General features: G+C 49.3%; 1 protein-coding gene across 1 annotated transcript in view; it reads right to left on the bottom strand.

Annotated features, from left to right (window-relative positions):
* Positions 1 to 639: 639 nt before the first annotated feature.
* The window catches only part of PABPC1L (poly(A) binding protein cytoplasmic 1 like), a gene marked incomplete at its 5' end in the record, with an annotated part of 266,227 nt that continues 248,447 nt past the window's right edge, over positions 640 to 18,419 (bottom strand). Inside the window, one exon of the mRNA XM_082271768.1 lies at positions 640 to 753. Coding sequence (XP_082127894.1) covers positions 673 to 753 — 81 coding nt within the window. The 3' untranslated portion in view covers positions 640 to 672. The remainder of the gene's footprint in view (positions 754 to 18,419) is intronic.

The raw sequence follows: 18,419 nt of genomic DNA, 5'->3' as shown, positions 1-18,419 counted from the left end.
TTGCAGTGAGGCTGCCCCAATGCTGCAAGGTTTAAATGCTTGTCTAGGGGATAAGAAAAGCAGACTAACTTCCTCTATCCTGACAGACCGTGGCTCCCTATGCTTCGACAGTGTACTGTTCGTGTCCTCAAGGTCTGGCCCTCAATCAGTATTGATGGCGTCAGACGGCATCCTCCCTCAGCTGCATAGGGAAGAAGAGGCTGGGGGACCGGTCTTGCAGTGGGGAGGACCATGCAGTAGCATAGGATTGGGCAAGTAAAACTGCTCTGCCAGTGCCTAGACCTAAATGGGCATTTAACCCTTGCAGTTCTGGGGCAACCCCCATGCAAAGAAGGTTTTTTACTTTCCCCGGAACTCGGCTTCAAAAATGTACATTCCTGCTACAATCTAAACAAACTAAATTATTTTAAAAATAAAACACAACTTTGCATTTGCAAATTTTTATTTAATGCAGAAAAAAAAAGACAACGAACAAAAATAGAACCTAAATTAAATACATATAGCTACAACTTTCTTTACACTTATATGTAATTTTCCTAACGTTACGCAACATTGACACATACAAACAAACAAAACTGTAGTTTCTTCTGTGAAGACAACTGCTCCTCTTCTCTTGTGCTTTTTATACGTGTATATAAGTTAGTCAACTTATATCTTCTTATAGTCTGGACATTACATAAGGACCTGGGTGCAGACTTTAAGGGCTCCTTCCTTGGCATGGTGTGCTTGCAGAACGGCAACAGCTTCCTCAACCTGATATGAAAAGTATTTTAGCCAAGAAATCATCAACATGAAAGAAAAGCTCTAGAATATGTGTACATGATTGGTTATGTGTTGATTGCTCCAATGCAAAGCTTAGTTATGTGGCGTTATCGTAACAGCCAATTAGAAATGAGCTTTCATTAAACTGCAAGCTCACTCAACTACAATATAAACCTTTTATTCATTGTAAGAACACTCATCTTTTAAGAAATGAGAGCTGAAAATACCACCCCATGTCTGAAAAATAGAATTTTTGTAAGAACTTACCGTAAAATTCTTTTTTCTGAGTCCTCTGACAGTCGCCGCCCACTCATACAATCTGCACATCTGGGTATTGGTCTTATCCACAGGAGTAAGCTAGGCAGAAGATTTTGTTAGAATATACACAAAAACTTTGTATAGACACACCTACAGGGGGCTGTCCCTCTGGTCTAATACCCCAGCTAGCTGCATTCCCAATTCAGTTTGGTAGCAAGCAGTATAGAGATCCATGAACCCCAAAAGGGTGGGGGGCGGCGACTGTCAGAGGACTCAGAAAAGAATTTTACGGTTAGTTCTTCCAAAAATTCTATTTTCTCTTACGCCCTCTGACAGTCACCGCCCACTCATACAATCTGCACGTCTGGGACGTCCTAAAGCAGTGTAGATGTGAGGGGTGGGAAACTAACCGTCAAAAAGGCAACGCAGCACCCAGGTCAGAGAAAATAACCTTTTCTGAACCAGAAAGGTAAAACACTGGGTAACAGGAAAGCTCAACAAACAAGGGGAAAAATCCCAACAGGAGGAGACAGGCTAAAACATCCTAGTCTCCCCCAAGACACTGCCGCACTCAGAACTTTGCGGCCAAAAGAGGCATCTGCTGATGCCAGGACATCAAGTTTGTAAAATTTTGTAAAGGTATGCACGGACGACCAGGTCGCTGCCATGCACACCTTAAACACCGACGCCTGATGGCGGAAGGCCCAAGACGCACTCACCGCTCTGGTAGAGTGCGCTGTGACAGGGAAAGGAGGAACTTGATCCCTAATTGAATAGGCCTGAACAACCGTCTGTCTGATCCATTTGGAAATGGTTGCCTCAGACGCAGCCGTACCCTTCCGAGGTCCCTCAAAAAGAGAATCCGACTTTCTGAAGGATTCAGTAGACAACAGGTAAACCCTGATCGCCCGGACCACATCCAAGGAATGCAAGGCAAACTCCTTAGGATGCTTAGACTTCACTCACAGCGAAGGCAAGACAATGTCCTCGTTGAGATGAAAATCAGAAACCACCTTCGGAAGGAAGGACTCATGAGGTCGCAAGACCACCTTATCCCTATGAACAACCAGATAGGGGGAGCGGCAAGCTAGAGCCGCCAACTCCGACACTCTGCGAGCAGATGTGATTGCCACCAGAAAGACAACTTTCCCTGACAGCACAGGCAGAGGAATCTCCCGGATGTGCTCAAAAAGGGAGGACGTTGCAAAACGGACAGAACCAAATTCAGGTCCCAAGGGGGCAAGGGTGCCCTCCTAGGGGGAGCCAGATGACGCACCCCTTGAATGAAGGTGTGGCTCAAGGAATTTTACGCCAAGGGGCGCTGAAAGAACGGCCAGCGCAGACAACAGGCCCATAATAGTGGTCAGCGCAAGACGCTGCTCCACACCAGTTTGCAGGAAGGCCAACACTCTCGCCACCGAAAAGGAGCGGGGATGGAACCCCTGCAACTCGCACCAGGCAAAATAAGCCTTCCAGGTACGAGAATATATCTTACCTGAGGAGGCCTTCCTGGCCTTGAGCAAGTTCGGAATGACTGCCGACGAGAGACCTCTGTCTCTTAAGACCTGGCTTTCAACAGCCACGCCGTCAAAGCCAGCGACTGTAAAGCAGGATGGAAGATCGGCCCCTGAGACAGAAGATCATCTCTTAACGGGAGCCACCAGGGAGGCTCTACAACCAGGTGCATGATGTCCACGTACCAAGACCGGCGCGGCCAGTCTGGGGCCACGGAATCACCAACCTCGGTTCCGAGACCAACCTGCGAAGGAATCTGGACAACAAATGAATTGGAGGAAAGGCATAAATCAGCCGACCCTCTGGCAGACGCGTCCGAGGGGTCTGCCAGAGGGTCGCGCCACAAACCTTCCCACCTTGTTGTTGAGACGAGACGTGAACAGATCCACATCCGGGGATCCCCACCGCGCACACAGCATCTGAAACACCTCCGGGTGTAGGGACCATTCCTCCTGGTCCAGGGTCTGGCGACTCAGTCCACCTGCCAGTCCTCAACACCCGGAATGTGAACTGCCGAAATCGCTGGGACCTGCATCTCGGCCCAGGACAGAATCTCGCCACTTCCTTGGCCACCCAGGCACTCCTGGTGCCCCCTTGGTGATTGATGTAAGCCACGCAGTCGCGTTGTCCGTCTGCACACGCACTGGGCAGCCCCAAAGACGATCCGACCAACAGAGCAAACCGAACCCGATTGCCCGCAGTTCCAAGACATTTATCGGCAGGGAGGATTCCCCCTCCGACCAAGTGCCCTAGGCAGACAACTTGCCCAGGACTCTACCCCAGCCCGACAGGCTGGCGTCCGTGGTGACCACAGTCCATAGCAACGGACGAAAGGACTTGCCTTCCTTCAGAGCCGGAGACTGAAGCCACCACAGGAGATTCGATCTGACTTGGGGGCTCAAAGAAATCCTCCTTTCCAAAGACAGAGGAGGTCTGTCTAACCGGACCAGAATCTCCGCTTGAAGAGATCTCGTGTGAAACTGTGCAAATGGGATCGCCTCAAAAGCTCACACAAGCTGACACAATAAAGGCCAGGTACTGCATGCAGGTCCGAAGCGAGGAAAACTCATCCCTGAGGGACCCGACCTCGGCCTATAGGATCCGGAGCTTGTCCTCCGGAAGAAAAACCTGTGCCTGGGCGGAGTCCAGAATCATCCCCAGGTAAGGGAGGCGAACAGAAGGGGACAACGTCGACTTCTGAAAATTGATTGTACACCCGAACTCCTGGAGCATCTGAACTGTGATCGACAGATCGCGCAACAGGGAGGCACTGGAGTTCGACCTCAATAGGAGATCGTCCAGTCAACCCAGGATGGCAATCCCCTGTACCCGCAACAAGGCTAGAACAGGAGCCAAAACTTTGGTAAAGACCCTTGGAGCCGAAGCGAGGCTGAGAGGCAGCGCCACAAACTGATAATGCTCCTCCGCTATCGCGAATCGGAGGTACCTTTGATGGCCCTCATAAATGGGGATGTGTAGGTACGCATCCTTGAGGTCGATGGAAGCCAGGAAATCCCCTGGACTCAGAGATGCCACCACCCACCGGAGAGATTTCATTCAGAACTTCTGAACCCGCACAAAGCGGTTTAGAAACTTTAAGTCCAGAATCGGACGCACCTTGCCCTCCTTTCTGGGCACTGAACAGATTCGAGTAAAAACCCCAAAACCTGACCTGCTGTGGAACTGGGACAACCACCCCTTGGGCTAGGAGATCCTGAACCGCCCGATGGAGATCTCGGAAACGATCTGGGGTCAAATGGAGATTTGAGGGAAAGAATCTGTCTGCTGGGCGTGATCGAAACTCGATCTTGTACTCTGACTGAATGAGTTCTTGAACCCACCTGTCCTGAATCTTGGCCAACGGCCAAGGCTCGGGAAAACAGCGCAGACGTCCCCCCACCACTGAAACGGGTGAGGGCGCCCCTTCTGGTCGAGACGGACTGAGCCGTCGTGCCAGGGTGGTGGGCGGCTTTGGACTTGCCTGCCCAAGGCTTCTTCTGGCCCCCAGAGGCCTTGAAGGACTTACCTTTGTCTGGTGCCTTGAAGGCACAAAAGGACCCCTGGTTAGGTATAAAGGAGGGACGCCGCTTGCTGCGGATTTTCCCCTGGACACCTGGGGAAACAAAGTGCTCTTGCCCCCAGTGATCCCCTTAACCAGTTCACCCAGAGAGTCCCCAAAAAGACAACTCCCCGCATAAGGGAAGTCAGACGCCGTCTTCTTGGAAGACTGGTCGGCCGACCAGCTTTTCAACCAAACTATACGACGGATCGTAACTGCGACTGCAGAAAGTAGTGCGGACAAAAGGGGCCTCATCCAAGGCCGCGTCACACGGGTATAAAACAGCCTGACCTATTTGATCCACCATCTCCAGCGTAGCAGGGGGGGGGGGGGGGGGCGGGGCGGAATCGGCAATCAGAGTGCGCTTAAGCACCTTGGCCCACTCCACAACAGCCTGAGAAAGCATCACCGAAGCGAACACAGATTTCGGCAAGGAACCCGCTACTAGGTAGATGTGGCGGGTAAGGGTTTCCACCCGCCTATCCGCCGGGCCTTTAAACACCGGAGAATCCTCCGCGGGCATTAAAGTGGCTTGATTTAACCTGGACACAGTGTGGTCCACCTTAGGAGCCGCAGTCCAGCGAGAATCCACCAAATCCGCAAAGGGATAACGGTACTGAAATCTCTTGGCACCACAACATTGCGTTTTAGGTGACGCCATTGTTCATTCACGGTATCGTGAAACTCTGCGGGACAAGGAAAAACCTGACCTGATTTTTGGGCTTTGCGGGTCCCAAAGGAAGACTGCTTACCCAAACGGTGGGGCTCATCATCTAAATTTAAAGTGTCCAAAACAGAGCTAATAAGTGCAGACACCTCAGCGCGTTTCCACGCTGATCCGGAGGGGGAAACCTCCTCCTCCTCTCCATCCGACAGAGGACTGAGACCCTTCAGGGGGTACGCTGTCGTGGCAACCATATCTGGCTCTGAATCAGAAGACTGAGAGGGCATAGGCCTTTTCTTAGAAGCCCGGTCAGACATCAACAAATCCACTTTAGACGCTAAAGTCGCAAGTGCAGCAGTAAGTGAGACTATAGCAGAGGATTCAGGAGTACCTGAACCTTCCACCAGATCTGAGGGGAATTTGCTATCCTGGGACTCCATATAGCAATCTCAATTTAAAATGACACTGGCCCTTTAAAATCTGCAATTTCCGCGGTCCCCACCGCAATGAAGAGCAAGCCCTGTGCTACAGTAAACTGCAAAAAAATGAATGCTAGCAGGAATGCAGGCCAGGAAACACAGTACAATCCCCCACGGTGTGCTATACTTGCCACGCTGCTGAATTGATCTGCATGTGAAAGAAAGAGGAAGTGACCTCATGCCTCTAGAGGCAGATATAGCCCTGAGCCGCAAGAAAATGGTTGCCAAAGCAAGTCTATGGGGAAAGCTCTGGGAAAATGGCCGCTGTCCACATAAGGACAGATTGCCCACACTAAAGATGGCGGCCGATCGGCGCCAACAGTATTGCAGAAAAATGGCTGCTGCCCTCACAATGAAGCCAGACAGCCTGCCCACACCTAAAATGGCGTCCGTGCGGTTTCACGCCGATTGCGCCCCCCCACACAGCATGTATCGTACCCCAAATAGTTGCACAAGCATCTGAGGGGCAAGGCAGACCCCCGCAACCCCCCATACAGCAGTAGAACCGCCGCAGCGCCCCCGCAGGGACCGGGAAGGGACACGCAGGGACCACACTTACAGACATGAGGGGGATATTACAGAACCCATACCGAACTGCCATCCCCATAAACAGAGGGCCCACTTCCATACCCCGACAGACAATGCCATAGACAGAGGGGTAGCATGGTTCTCACCGGTCCAGCAAAAACGTGGGTACCGCTCTGTGACAGGAAGCCTCCCACTTCTGAGTGGTGGTGCCGTCAGCCGAAGAAGATGCTAGCAACGCGGCGTACCGCAGTTAAGCCATCCCGGCGAAGGTAGCCACTTCGCAGGCTCGTCCCTGAGGCCAGGGACATAGTCGTTTGTGAGGCCTGGGCGTACACATAACCTGCTAACGCTCGATGGCAGGCTGGGATTCCATAAGGCTCTAGAATAACCAGTGCGATTCACAGCTCTGCAAACGCTGTAGTCTTCCAAAGTCTAACTAAGCGCAGGAACAAATAAAAAGCTATCTTTTTAAAAGAAAACACACTTTTCTAGAGAGAGAAAAAATAATAAGAAGAAACAAAGGCTGAGACTGCAGCCCCAGCCAGGGAAAAGTGAGCTTACTCCTATGTTAGGCAGAGACAAACTGAATTGGGAATGCAGCTAGCTGGGGTATTGGACCAGAGGGACAGCCCCCTGTAGGTGTGTCTATACAAAGTTTTTGTGTATATTCTAACAAAATCTTCTGCCTAGCTTACTCCTGTGGATAAGACCAATACCCAGACGTGCAGATTGTATGAGTGGGCGGCGACTGTCAGAGGACGTAAGAGAAATAATGATTATTAAAGAAGATACCCTATATTGTCAAAAGTATTGGGACACACATGAACTTTAACCGCTATACCTGAAAAATGGCTACATCGCAGGCTTAAAATGCCGAGAGGGCGTACATGGACGTCCTCTCGTTCGGTGCGCTCTGTAATTACCAAGTCCGTGGGACTCGGCTGATTGTTGTAATGGACCAATCCCAGTGGGCCCTTTACCACATGATCAGCTGTCAGCCAATGACAGCTGATTGTGGAAGTAAACAGAAATCGGTTATCTGCTTTTTTTCACTTACTCTGTCAACGAAGAAAAGAAAGCGGTTGACAGGCTTCTGATAGGATGGACATTGGTCCCCTTAGTGCTCATCAGTGCAGCCAATCAGTGCCCATCAGCGCCGGCTATCAGTGCCCATCAGTGAAGGAGGGAAACAAAAATGGGATTTTTGACTTACCGTAAAATCCATTTCTCTGATGTTCATGGACGGTCACAGCTCCTGATATTCTTAACCATTGGGTTATACTGCCCCCCTACAGGAGTAGGCACTAGGCAGAAAAAAATATCTGGCTACGCCCGTGAGCAGTCCCAGGGGGTATACTCCCCCCCTCTCTGCTATAGGCACTCAGTTTAGTTACAAGCAGTGTCAGGAGAATTACAACTCCACAGAGGGGTGGGTGCTGTGTCCGCCAATGAACATCAGAGAAATGGATTTTACGGTAAGTCAAAAATCCCATTTTCTCTTTCGTTCATTGGCAGACACCGCTCCTGATATTCTTAACCATTGGGATGTCCCAAAGCAGTGTAAAACATGAGGGGTGGGAACAGCGAAAAAAATCCAAGGCTAAACTGTAGCCAACATGGTAAACAGGAGCTCAACCAAACCAACTGTCGCCCACCTGAAAAAAACAAACAATATACCCACAAAGAGGAACAGGTCCTGTTAAACAGCAGGTTGCAAAACCTTTTGGCCAAAAGAAGCATCTGAGGTTGCCAACACATCCACTTTTTTAGAACTTTGTTAAGTGTGCACCGACGACCAGTTGGCCGCCTTGCAAACCTGCGTCACTGATGCCTGATGACAGAAAGCCCAAGAGGCATTAAGTGCCCTAGTAGAGTGCGCCTTGACAGGGAAAGGAGGAACCTGACCCCTGATGGAATAGGCCTGAATCACTATCTGTCTGATTCATCTGGAAATGGTTGTAGAGGAAGCGGACAACCCTTTACGAGGCCCATCCGTGAACACAAATAGAGAGACTGACTTCCTGAAAAACTCCATAGCTGCCAGATATATATCCCAATTGCCCAGACCACATCCAAAGTATTCAAGGCAATTTCCTACGGATGTTTAGGCCTGGGACACAGGGAAGGCAACACAATGTCTTAATTCGAATGAAAATGCGTGACGACCTTTGGAAGGAACAAAGGGCAGGGGTGAAGAACCACCTTAAACAGGTAAGGTGAACGACAGGATAACGCCGCCAGTTCCGACACCCTGCGCATAGAGGGGATAGCCACCAAAAAGGCCACCTTCTGGGACAGCGCAAGCAGGGAAATCTCCCGAAGGTTCTCACCGAAAGCACCAAATTAAGATCCCAAGACGGCAACGGAGCCCGCACTGGAGGAACCAATGTCAGACACCCTGAAGAAAGGTATGCATCAGGGAGCGTGTGGCCAAAGGTCATTGGAAGAAGACCACCAAAGCCACCTGCCCCTTGATGGTACTCAAGGCCAATTTCTGTTCAACCCCCGTTAAAGGGAGGTCAAGATCTAAGCCACGAGAAGGAGCGAGGATGAATCACAAAAGACTCACACTATGCAATGTACGTCTTCCACGTACAATGGTAGATCTTCCTAAAAGTAGATTTCCTAGCTTGCAACAGGGTAGGAATCACCAACTTCGATAAACCCCTATTCTTCAGCACCTGGTGTTCAACACCCAAGCCACACCATAAATCAGGATGGAAGATCGGTCCTTGGGACAGCAGATCCTCCTGAGAGGAAGCTTCCAAGGAACGTTGGAGGCTTCCAAGGAACCAGCCAAACCAGATCAGCGTACCAAGCCCGGCGAGGCCAAACCGGAGGCACTAAGATGACTGGAATCCCTTCTGCCTCGATCCTGCAGAGAAGTCTTGGCAGAAGCTTGAGAGGAGGGAAGGCGTAAATCAGATGATACTAACCCCACGAGGCCACCAGCGCATCAGTGGCGTCTGCCAGAGGATCCCTTGACCGAGCCACAAACCTCTGCACCTTTCTGTTGAGCCGAGATGCCAACAGATCCACCTTGGGGGTGCCCCACTGGAGACACAGTTGATGAAACGCCTCCAGATGAAGGGACCACTTCCCTTGGTCCAATGAGTGCCGACTGACGTAATCCGCCTGCCAATTTTCCACCCCAGGAAAGTGTTCGGCAGATAGGGCTGGAATGAACCGTTCTGCCTATCTTAGAATGCCTGCTACCTCCAGAGAAACCAGGACACTTCTTATGCCAACTTGGTTATTGACATAAGCCACTGCCATGCCATTATCCAAATGAATGTGCACTGGACAACCCTGAAGACGAGCCATCCAAGGGTCCAGACACAGTATGATCGCTCGGAGTTCCAAAACATTGATCAGTAGTTGGACTCTGCCAGCTTCCAGATCGCCTGAGCAGAATGCTTGCCGAGGAGGCCTCCGTGGTGACCACTGTCCAATACAAGGGGAGGAAGGGTTGCCCAGCCGAAGTGCCGGAGAACGAATGCACGATATCAGGGACTCCTTTCCCCGACTCGGCCGCATCGGATTGCCCAGAGACTGGGGAGTCTTGTCTTATTTGGTCAGACTCCCCCTTGCAGGGACCTCATATGACTGTGCAAACGGAACTGCCTTGAAGGTAGATACCATCAGGCCCAGCACCCGCATGCAAGTCCGGAGGGATGACCATCTGCTGGACAGCAGGAGACTAATTGCAGCCTGCAATTTCTGGAGTTTTTCCAGAGGACGGTATCTGGCTAGAGCTGAATCCAGAGTCAGACCCAGAAAATCCAATCTTCTGAATGGAATCAGAGCAGACTTCTGGTAATTTGGAAGCCAACCAAGCTCCTTCAGGGTCTGTATAGTGATCTCGACGTCATTCAGCAAGGCAGTAGAGGACTTTGCTCGCAAGAGGAGGTTATCCAGATAGCCCAGTACTGCAATCCCCCACGGACGTAGCAACAGCAGAACCGGGGTCAACACTTTTGCGAAGACCCGAGGCAGACCAAAGGGTAACGCCACAAACTGATAATGCCCCTCTCCCACAGCAAAACTGGGGAAGTGCTGGTGTCGGGCACATATTGGAATGTGCAGGTAAGTATCCTTGATGTCGATAGAAGCAAGAAGAAAGCGAATGGACTATATTCTGAACTTCTGTACCTGCACAAAGCAGTGCAGGGCCTTGAGGTCCAGAACTGGATGTACCTTGCCCACCTTCTTTGAGACCGTGAACAGGTTTGAATAAAAACCCTAAACCGTTCCGATACCGGAACCAGGACAATCACTCCCTGAAGCAGCAAGTCTTGCACTGCTCCAAAGAGAGCTTGCAATCGGTTCAGGGGTCCAGGGACAGAAGCACATTGGAAGGAAAGAACATTTCCGGAGGACAAGAATGAAAATCTTGTAAGCAGACCATATTACTTCTTGGACCCATTTGTCGTTTACCAAGGAGGTCCATGGGCCCGGAAACCCCCACCCCAGGCACGGATGAGGGTGCACCTTCATGCTGAAGGAACCTGATCCGCGGGTCTAGAGAATCTCACTCTCGGCTTGCCAGACCTGGGCTGCTTGGAACCTCCCGAGGAGGACTTGTAAGATTCTGAACCTTTGTCAGTGGACCCAGAGGGACGAAAAAAACTTCTTGTGAGCAGAGAAAGACTAGCCATGTCTGCGATGAGGTTCTTTCCCCTTCCCAGACTGTGGAAGAAAGGTACTCTTCCCCCGACTGGGAGACTCAATGATCATCCAGGGTAGCCCCAAACAGGCGATCTCCTTGAAAGGGCAAATCAGTAAGAGATTTCTTTTAGAGGTTTAGTCCACAGACCAACACTTAAGCCACAACACACGCCTAAGCACCACTTCCGAAACTGATAGCTTAGAAATCAGGGGCGCTGCATCCAGAGGCATTGCAGACAAACTGCAGCCCCTGGATCAATTGGTCTGCCAACTCAGAAAAGGCAGGGGGAATCTGCTCACCCTCTAGGTCATGGCACAAAAGCTTAGCCCACTCAGTTCGCATTTGCGACACCAAGGCAATGGCCAGGACTGGCCTATGCACCGAGCCAGCAATCGCGAACATATTGCGGGCCACAAACTCTACCTACCTGTCAGCCGGATCTTTAAAAGCCAGAGATTCATCTACCGGAATCATGGTTGCCGTGTTCAACCTGGAGACAGGGGGGTCCACCACTGGTGGAACAGTCCACTTCTTAAGGAGTGACTCTTGAAAGGAGTACCTCACAACAAAGTTTAGGAACCACATAGGTGCGTTTTGGACGCTCCCATTCTTTATAGACAAATTTGGAGGTATATGGAAACACTTTCTCTGTGCGAGACGGCTTGTGGGTGCCAAAAGGGATCGGCACCTCCATCACAGCTGCATCCTCCATTTTTAAAGTTTCCCGCACAGATGACCCACAGGTCTGACCATCCCAGGGAAGAGCCCACGTCCACCCCAAACCCATCCAGGGGGGAGAGGGGCGGGGACAGCTACTTACTATACCTGAAACCAGGCAGGCTCCACTCCAGACAGAAAGTCCTAACCATCGAAATGGGGTGGCTGTCAGCCAGGAGGAATGCTGCGACTCCGCGACCTCGCAAAGCGTTTAATTCGCAGGCCAGTCCCCGTCCAGTGGGACTATGTTGCGGCAAACCTAGCGCGGAGCTGTGGTCTGTGCACACTCGCTGGCCAGACTGGGGGGACCACTGGATCTAGAAATCCAGCCCATTCCGGCAGTTGATTGTAGATCTCGCAAGAAAAAAAAAACCACAGAAGAAAAATTAAAAAGGAAAAAAATTGCCAGGACCAGAGATCGGGGCAGGGAACTAGGCCCTTACTCCTGATTAGGCAGAGAAAAAAAAAAACTGGAGGCCTATAGCAGAGAGGGGGTATATACCACCTAGGACTGCCCATAGGTGTAGACAAGTCTTTTCTGCCTAGTGTCTTACTCCTGTAGGGGGCAATATAGCCCTGTGGTTCTGAATAATGGAGCTCTGTCCGTCACTAACGAAAGAGAAATTACCCGTTTGCAAAATGTTATAAAATATGAAAATTTTTATTTATTTATTTTTTTCAAAATTTTTGGCCTTTTTTAGTTTAGCAAAGAAAAAAAAACAAAAACCCAGTGGGGAATAAATACAATCCAACGAAAGCTCCATTCCTGTGAAAAAACAAAAAAAAAAAAAACATTTTTATATGGGTACAGTGTTGCATGACCATGCAATTGTCATTTAAAGTGTGAGAGAGCTGAAAGCGGATAATTGGCCTGGTCAGGAAGGGGGTATAAGTGCCCAGTAAGCAAGTGGTAAATGGCATCCCATTCTTAGTACATAGGGTTCAATATTGAGTTGGCTCACCCTTTGCTGCTATAACAGCTTCAAGCTGTCCACAAAGTTTAGGAGTGTATATAGGAAAGTTTGACCATTTTCCCAGAAGCGCATTTGTAAGGTCAGGCACTGATGTTGGACGAGAATGCCTGGCTCCCAGTCTTCTGCTCTACTTCATCCCAAAGGTGTTCTATTGGTTGAGGTCAGGACTCTGTGCACACAGCAAGGTCCATAAAGACATGGATGAGTGAATTTGGGGTGTAGGAACTTGACTGGTCTGAACAGAGGTCCTGACCTCAACCCGATAGAACACCTTTGGGATGAATTAAAGCGGAGACTGCGAGCCAGGCCTTCTTGTCCATCATCAGTACCTGACCTCACAAATGTGCTTCTGGAAGAATGGTCAAACATTCCCATAGACACACTCCTAAACCTTGTGGACAGCCTTCCCAGAAGAGTTGAAGCTGTTATAGCTGTAAAGGGTGGGCCAACTCAATATTGAACCCTACGGACTAAGACTGGAATGCCATTAAAGTTGATGTGCGTGTAAAGGCAGGCGTCCCAATACTTTTGGTAATATAGTGTATATGTCCTTTATTCATTGTAAGAACACTCTAAGAAATGAGAACCAGCCCCGTGTCTGAAAATAATTTTTTTTTTTTACATTTTTATTTTACAGCTCAGGGCACATGTAGAAATGTGTCCCCGGTGCTCTCCAAAACTAGTTATGAATACCAACCTGCCCCTTTCCCTTCTTGCCATGGCGGATTTGACAACTGTCAGTGAAGACAGTTTATTCAAAGCTGCAGCTTGTTTTGGCTGTGAACCCTTTCCTACGACAAGCAACGGCAAGAGGAATGCAGTGGCTGACATTCCCCACCTCCCTTTGCATTCCTCTTGCCATTGCTGGTCTTAGGAAAGTGTGCACAGCCAAAAAGGCTGCAGCTTTAACCACTTTACCACCGGAGGATTTTGCTGTCTTCCGTCCAGGCCACTTTTTGCGATTCGGCGCTGTGCGACTTCAACTGACAATTGCACGGTCGTGCGACGCCGTACCCAAACGAAATTTACGTCCTTTTTTTCCCACAAACAGAGCTTTCTTTTGGTGGTATTTGATCACCTGTGCGATTTTTACTTTTTGCGCTATAAACAAAAAAAAGAGCGTTTATTTTGAAAAAATAACAATATTTTTAACATTTTTTTATATGAAATTCCCCCCAAAAAAGATGTAAAAACCAATTTTTTTAAAAATTTTTGGCCAATTTGTTTTATGCTACATATGTTTGGTAAAAAAAAAAAAATCGCAATAAGCGTATTTTGATTGGTTTGCGCAAAAGTTATTGCGTTTACTAACAAAAGGAAAGATTTCTGTCATTTTTGGTGTTTTTTTTTTAACGCGTAATGGCGGCGATCTGTGATTTTTTTGCGGGACTGCGACATTGCGGCAGACAGATCGGACCCTTGACTGACATTTTTGACACTTTTGGGGGTACCAGTGACATTACTGCAGTAATCAGTGCTATAAATATGCACTGTTACTGTAAAAATGACACTGGCAGGGAAGGGGTTAATTTTATTGGAGAGGGAGGGGTTAATGTATGCCTGGTGCTTACTAACGTGTAGGGGGGGAGGTGACTGTGTGAGTCATGGACAGATCGGATGTCCAGCTATGCTGAACAGTCCGATCTGTCACTCCCTGTCACTATGGAGATCCGCCCGCTGTGTTTACACACAGCGGGCGGATCTCCAGACTCGATCCCCGACGATCGGGTAAGAGCAGCGGCGATCGCCACTGCTCCTCCCCTGGCCCGACTCCCGCTGTGAATGAAAACAGCGGGAGCGAGCCTCCGGCGGCGCGCAAGCGCCGCCCAGAAGGGGAGGAGTCCAACGACGTTAATACTACGTCGCTGGACGATAACGAACCACTCTGCCGCAGTAGTATTACTGTGAGCGGTTGTAGAGTGGTTAAATTAACCAATCTCCTTCAAAGTTCTTGACTGATTGGGGGCTCCATTAGAAAGATTTCCGGTCAAGGTGACAGTGACAAAAAGTTTATTCCAACTGAAGGGCACCAATTTTTGTTTGCGTCTGTTGCAGATTTCCCCTCGCTTCTTCTCTGATTAAACAATTGTCACTATGATTTGGCTGGACACTCGCTTAAGGCCTAATCCAATCAAATGGGCCTCCATGTAGTTCGTCTATAATAATGGCGATAGAAGATACATTGTAGTGCCTGTCTTTGGCAGAACTTTGTTTTATTAAATAAAATGTACAAAAACATTGCACCCTTACACATTTTTTAAACCTTCAAATGCTAATTGTTTTTTGGTTACAGTAGATTGGTGGCATGTTGTCAGGGCTGGGCTTCTGCTACTTACAAACAACTATTCTCTTTTAGTGCTCAGAGCTGCTCTGCTGTCGTATAATTACCAGCCACTCGTTACCACAGTGACTCACCTGGTTACCATTACCTGACTCATTAGTCCAGCCCACAGCCAGCCCCTTTTGGCTATTTAAACAGCTTAGCTAATTTCTTCCTTGCATGGTCAGCGATATGCAGTGTGTTCCTGTGTATGTCCTGGCCTGGCTGACTTCTCTTCCAATACCTGTTCCTGCTTTGGCTTCTAACTACAATGATTTCTGGCTTGCTGACCCCGGCTTGTATGATTACCTGCTCTGGCATCCAAACCCTGGTTTTAGTTTTTGACTAAGTTCCTGTATGGTGTTATTTTTTGCTACTTTATTAAAGGTGCAATTTTATCAGCATTTTCTATCTCTGCCTGGTTTATGGTTCCTGGCAGTTTTCTTGATTGGTTTTAAAGGTTTTTGCTGTTTATGGTAATTGAAATTGGACAAAAGTTGTCTGGTGTATGGTCAGTGCCAAGATAGTAGTGAGGAAGTGTATCTTGGCACAGGCCATTTACTAATGTAAAGTGGAACTTTAGTCAGAAAATTAAGTCCTGCTAGATCACTTCAGGTTGACCCCCTTTTCTAGGTATAGCTATGTAAAACATTAAAAACTGTATTTTTGTCTTACCGTAAAATCATTTTCTCTGATGATCATTGACTGGCACAGTTCCAGAATCGTCTTGTCCATTGGGACGTCCCAAAGCAGTGTTAAAACGAGGGGTGGGGGGGACAAAAAAAAAAAAAAAAAAAAAAAAAGCAGAAAAAATTCCCAAAAGGCTAAAACCTAGCCAACTAGGTAACCCCTGGAGCTCAACCAGGAACAACTGGAGTTCACCTGGAAATACACCCTCAAAGAGGACCAGGTCTCTCAAACAGTGGCCTGCAAAACCTTGCGGCCGAAAGCAGCATCCACTTTATAACATTTTGTGAAAGTGTGCACAGACGACCAAGTGGCTGCCTTGCAAGCCTGCACCACTGATGCCTGATAGAGGAAGGCCCAGGAGGCACTGAGCGCCTGTGTAGAATGCCCCCTAACAGGGAAAGGAGGCACCCGACCCTTGAGTGAATAGGCTTAAAACTACAGCCCGTCTGATCCATCTGGAAATGTTTGCAGCAGGCGCGGCCAACCCCTTGCAAGGTCCATCCGTAGGAACAAAAGGAGTTGGATTTCCTAAATGACTCGATTGCCGCCAAGAATACCCTGATCGCCCGAATCACATCCAGGGAATGCAGGGCAATCTCCTTAGGATGCTTAGGCTACAAGGAGGGAAACAGTGTCTTCATTCAGATGGAAACCAGAGACAACCTTAGGAAGGAATGACTGACAAGGGCGAAGCACCACGTTATCTAAACGTTAGGTAAACGACAAGACAAAGCAGCCAGCTCCAACACTCTGTGTGCAGAAGTAATCGCCACCAAGAAGGCTAACTTCTGGGACAATGCAAGCAGAGAAAACTTGTGAATATTTTCAAAAGGCGGTTTCTAAAGAACCGACAGTACCAAATTGAGATCCCACAGAGAGTGCACATGAGGAGCCAAGTGGTGAATCCCTGAACAAAGGTGTGAACCAAGGAATGCGTAGGCAAAGCACATTGAAAGAAAATCGCCAAGGCCTAAAGCCAACGACTGTAAAACAGGATGGAAGATCGGCCCTTGGGCCAATAGGTCTTCTCTGAGAGGGAGTCGCCAAGGGACATCGGCGACCAGCCGAGATAGATCTGTGTACCAAGACTGACGAGGCCAGTCTGGGGCAACTAGGCTGACCGGAATTCCTTCTGCTTCAATTCTCAGCAGAAGTTTTAGAGGGGAAAAGGCGTATATCGGACATACTGGCCCCAATGAGCCACCAGTGCGTCTGTGGCGTTGGCTAGAGGATTCCGAGACCTTGCCACAAATCTCTGCACCTTTCCGTTGAGGCGAGAGGCCAACAGGTCCACCCCGGGAGTTCCCAAAAAGCCACAGCTGATGAAACACATACGGGTGAAGTGACTCTTCTCCCTGGTCCAAGGCCTGTCGACCTAGGGAATCCGCCTGCCAATTTTCCACCCCTGGTATATGTACAGCAGAGAGCTGGAACGACACGTTCCGCCAAGCTTCGAATGTCGGCTACATCCTGAGCTGCTAGGACACTTTTTGTGCCCCCTTGGTGATTGACATGTGCCACAGCCATGGCATTTTCCGACTGAATCCGTACCGAACACCCAAACCGTCCAATGGGCAAGACAAAGTGATCGCCCAAAGTTCCAGTACATTGATTGGAAGTCTGGACTCCTCCAGATTCCAAACCCCTGAGCACATTCCATGCCCAAGACACCTCTCCACCCGGACAGGCTGGCATCCACGGTGACCACCGTTCAGTACAGGGGGAAGGAAGGATTTTCCCTGTCGAAGAGCTGCAGCAGGAAGCCACCACATCAGGGACCTTTACGTACCCCGGCTCAGCAGAAGCAGATTGTCTAGAGACTGGATTATTGTCCGACTTGGCAAGGATCTCTCTCTCGGAGATAGACACAATCAGGCCCAGCACCCTCATGCAAGTCCTGAGAGACGACAGACTGCTGGACAACAGAAGTCGAATGGCATCCTGCAGCTTCTGGAACTTGTCCAGTGGAAGAAACACCCTGGCTGAAGCAGAGTCCTGAGTCAGACCCAGATAGTCCAACTTGGTGGATGGAACCAGAGCAGACATCTGGAAATTCAATGTCCAACCAAACTTCTGCACAGTGATGTCCAGGTTCACCTGTAGAGCAGTCGGAGACTGCTTGCAGAATATGATTGTCCAGGTAACCCAGTACCACAATCCCCTGCTGTCGCAACAATGCTAACACCGGGGCCAACACTTTTCTGAACACCCGAGGAGCTGAGGTGAGACCAAAGGGTAACGCCACGAATTGATAATGCTCCTCGCCTACGGAAAAGCGGAAGAAGCGCTGATGTCCAACATATATCGAGATATGGAGGTAAGCGTCCTTGATATCAATAGAGGCCAGAAGATCCCCTTGATGAAGGAATGGACTCCATCCGGAACTTCTGTACCCGCACAAAGCGGTTCAGAGCTTTGAGGTCCAGGAATGGACGAACTTTGCCTTCCTTCCTGGGAACTGTAAACCGGTTTGAATAAAAGCCCCGGAAAGGTTCTGAGTTTGGAACTGGTACAACCACCCCTTGTAGTAGCAAATCTTGTACCACCCCGAAGAGACCACGCTGGCGGTCTGGGGACAAATGCAGGTTGGATGAAAAAAATCTCTCTGGGGGGTAAAGACCGAAACTCAATCTTGTAGCTGGACCTAATCAACTCGTGGACCCACCTGTCTTTAATCAGGAGAGGTCCACGGGTCCAGAAAAAAAATTAAGACATCCCCCCACCACAGATACGGGTGAGGGCCCCCCTTCAGGCAGAAGAGGGCTTGTCTGCAAGTCTGGAAGG

The sequence above is a fragment of the Pelophylax lessonae genome (assembly GCF_965119305.1).
Source record: "Pelophylax lessonae genome assembly, chromosome: 11".
Lineage (NCBI taxonomy): Eukaryota > Metazoa > Chordata > Amphibia > Anura > Ranidae > Pelophylax > Pelophylax lessonae.
This window is presented reverse-complemented; position numbering and strand designations above follow the sequence as displayed.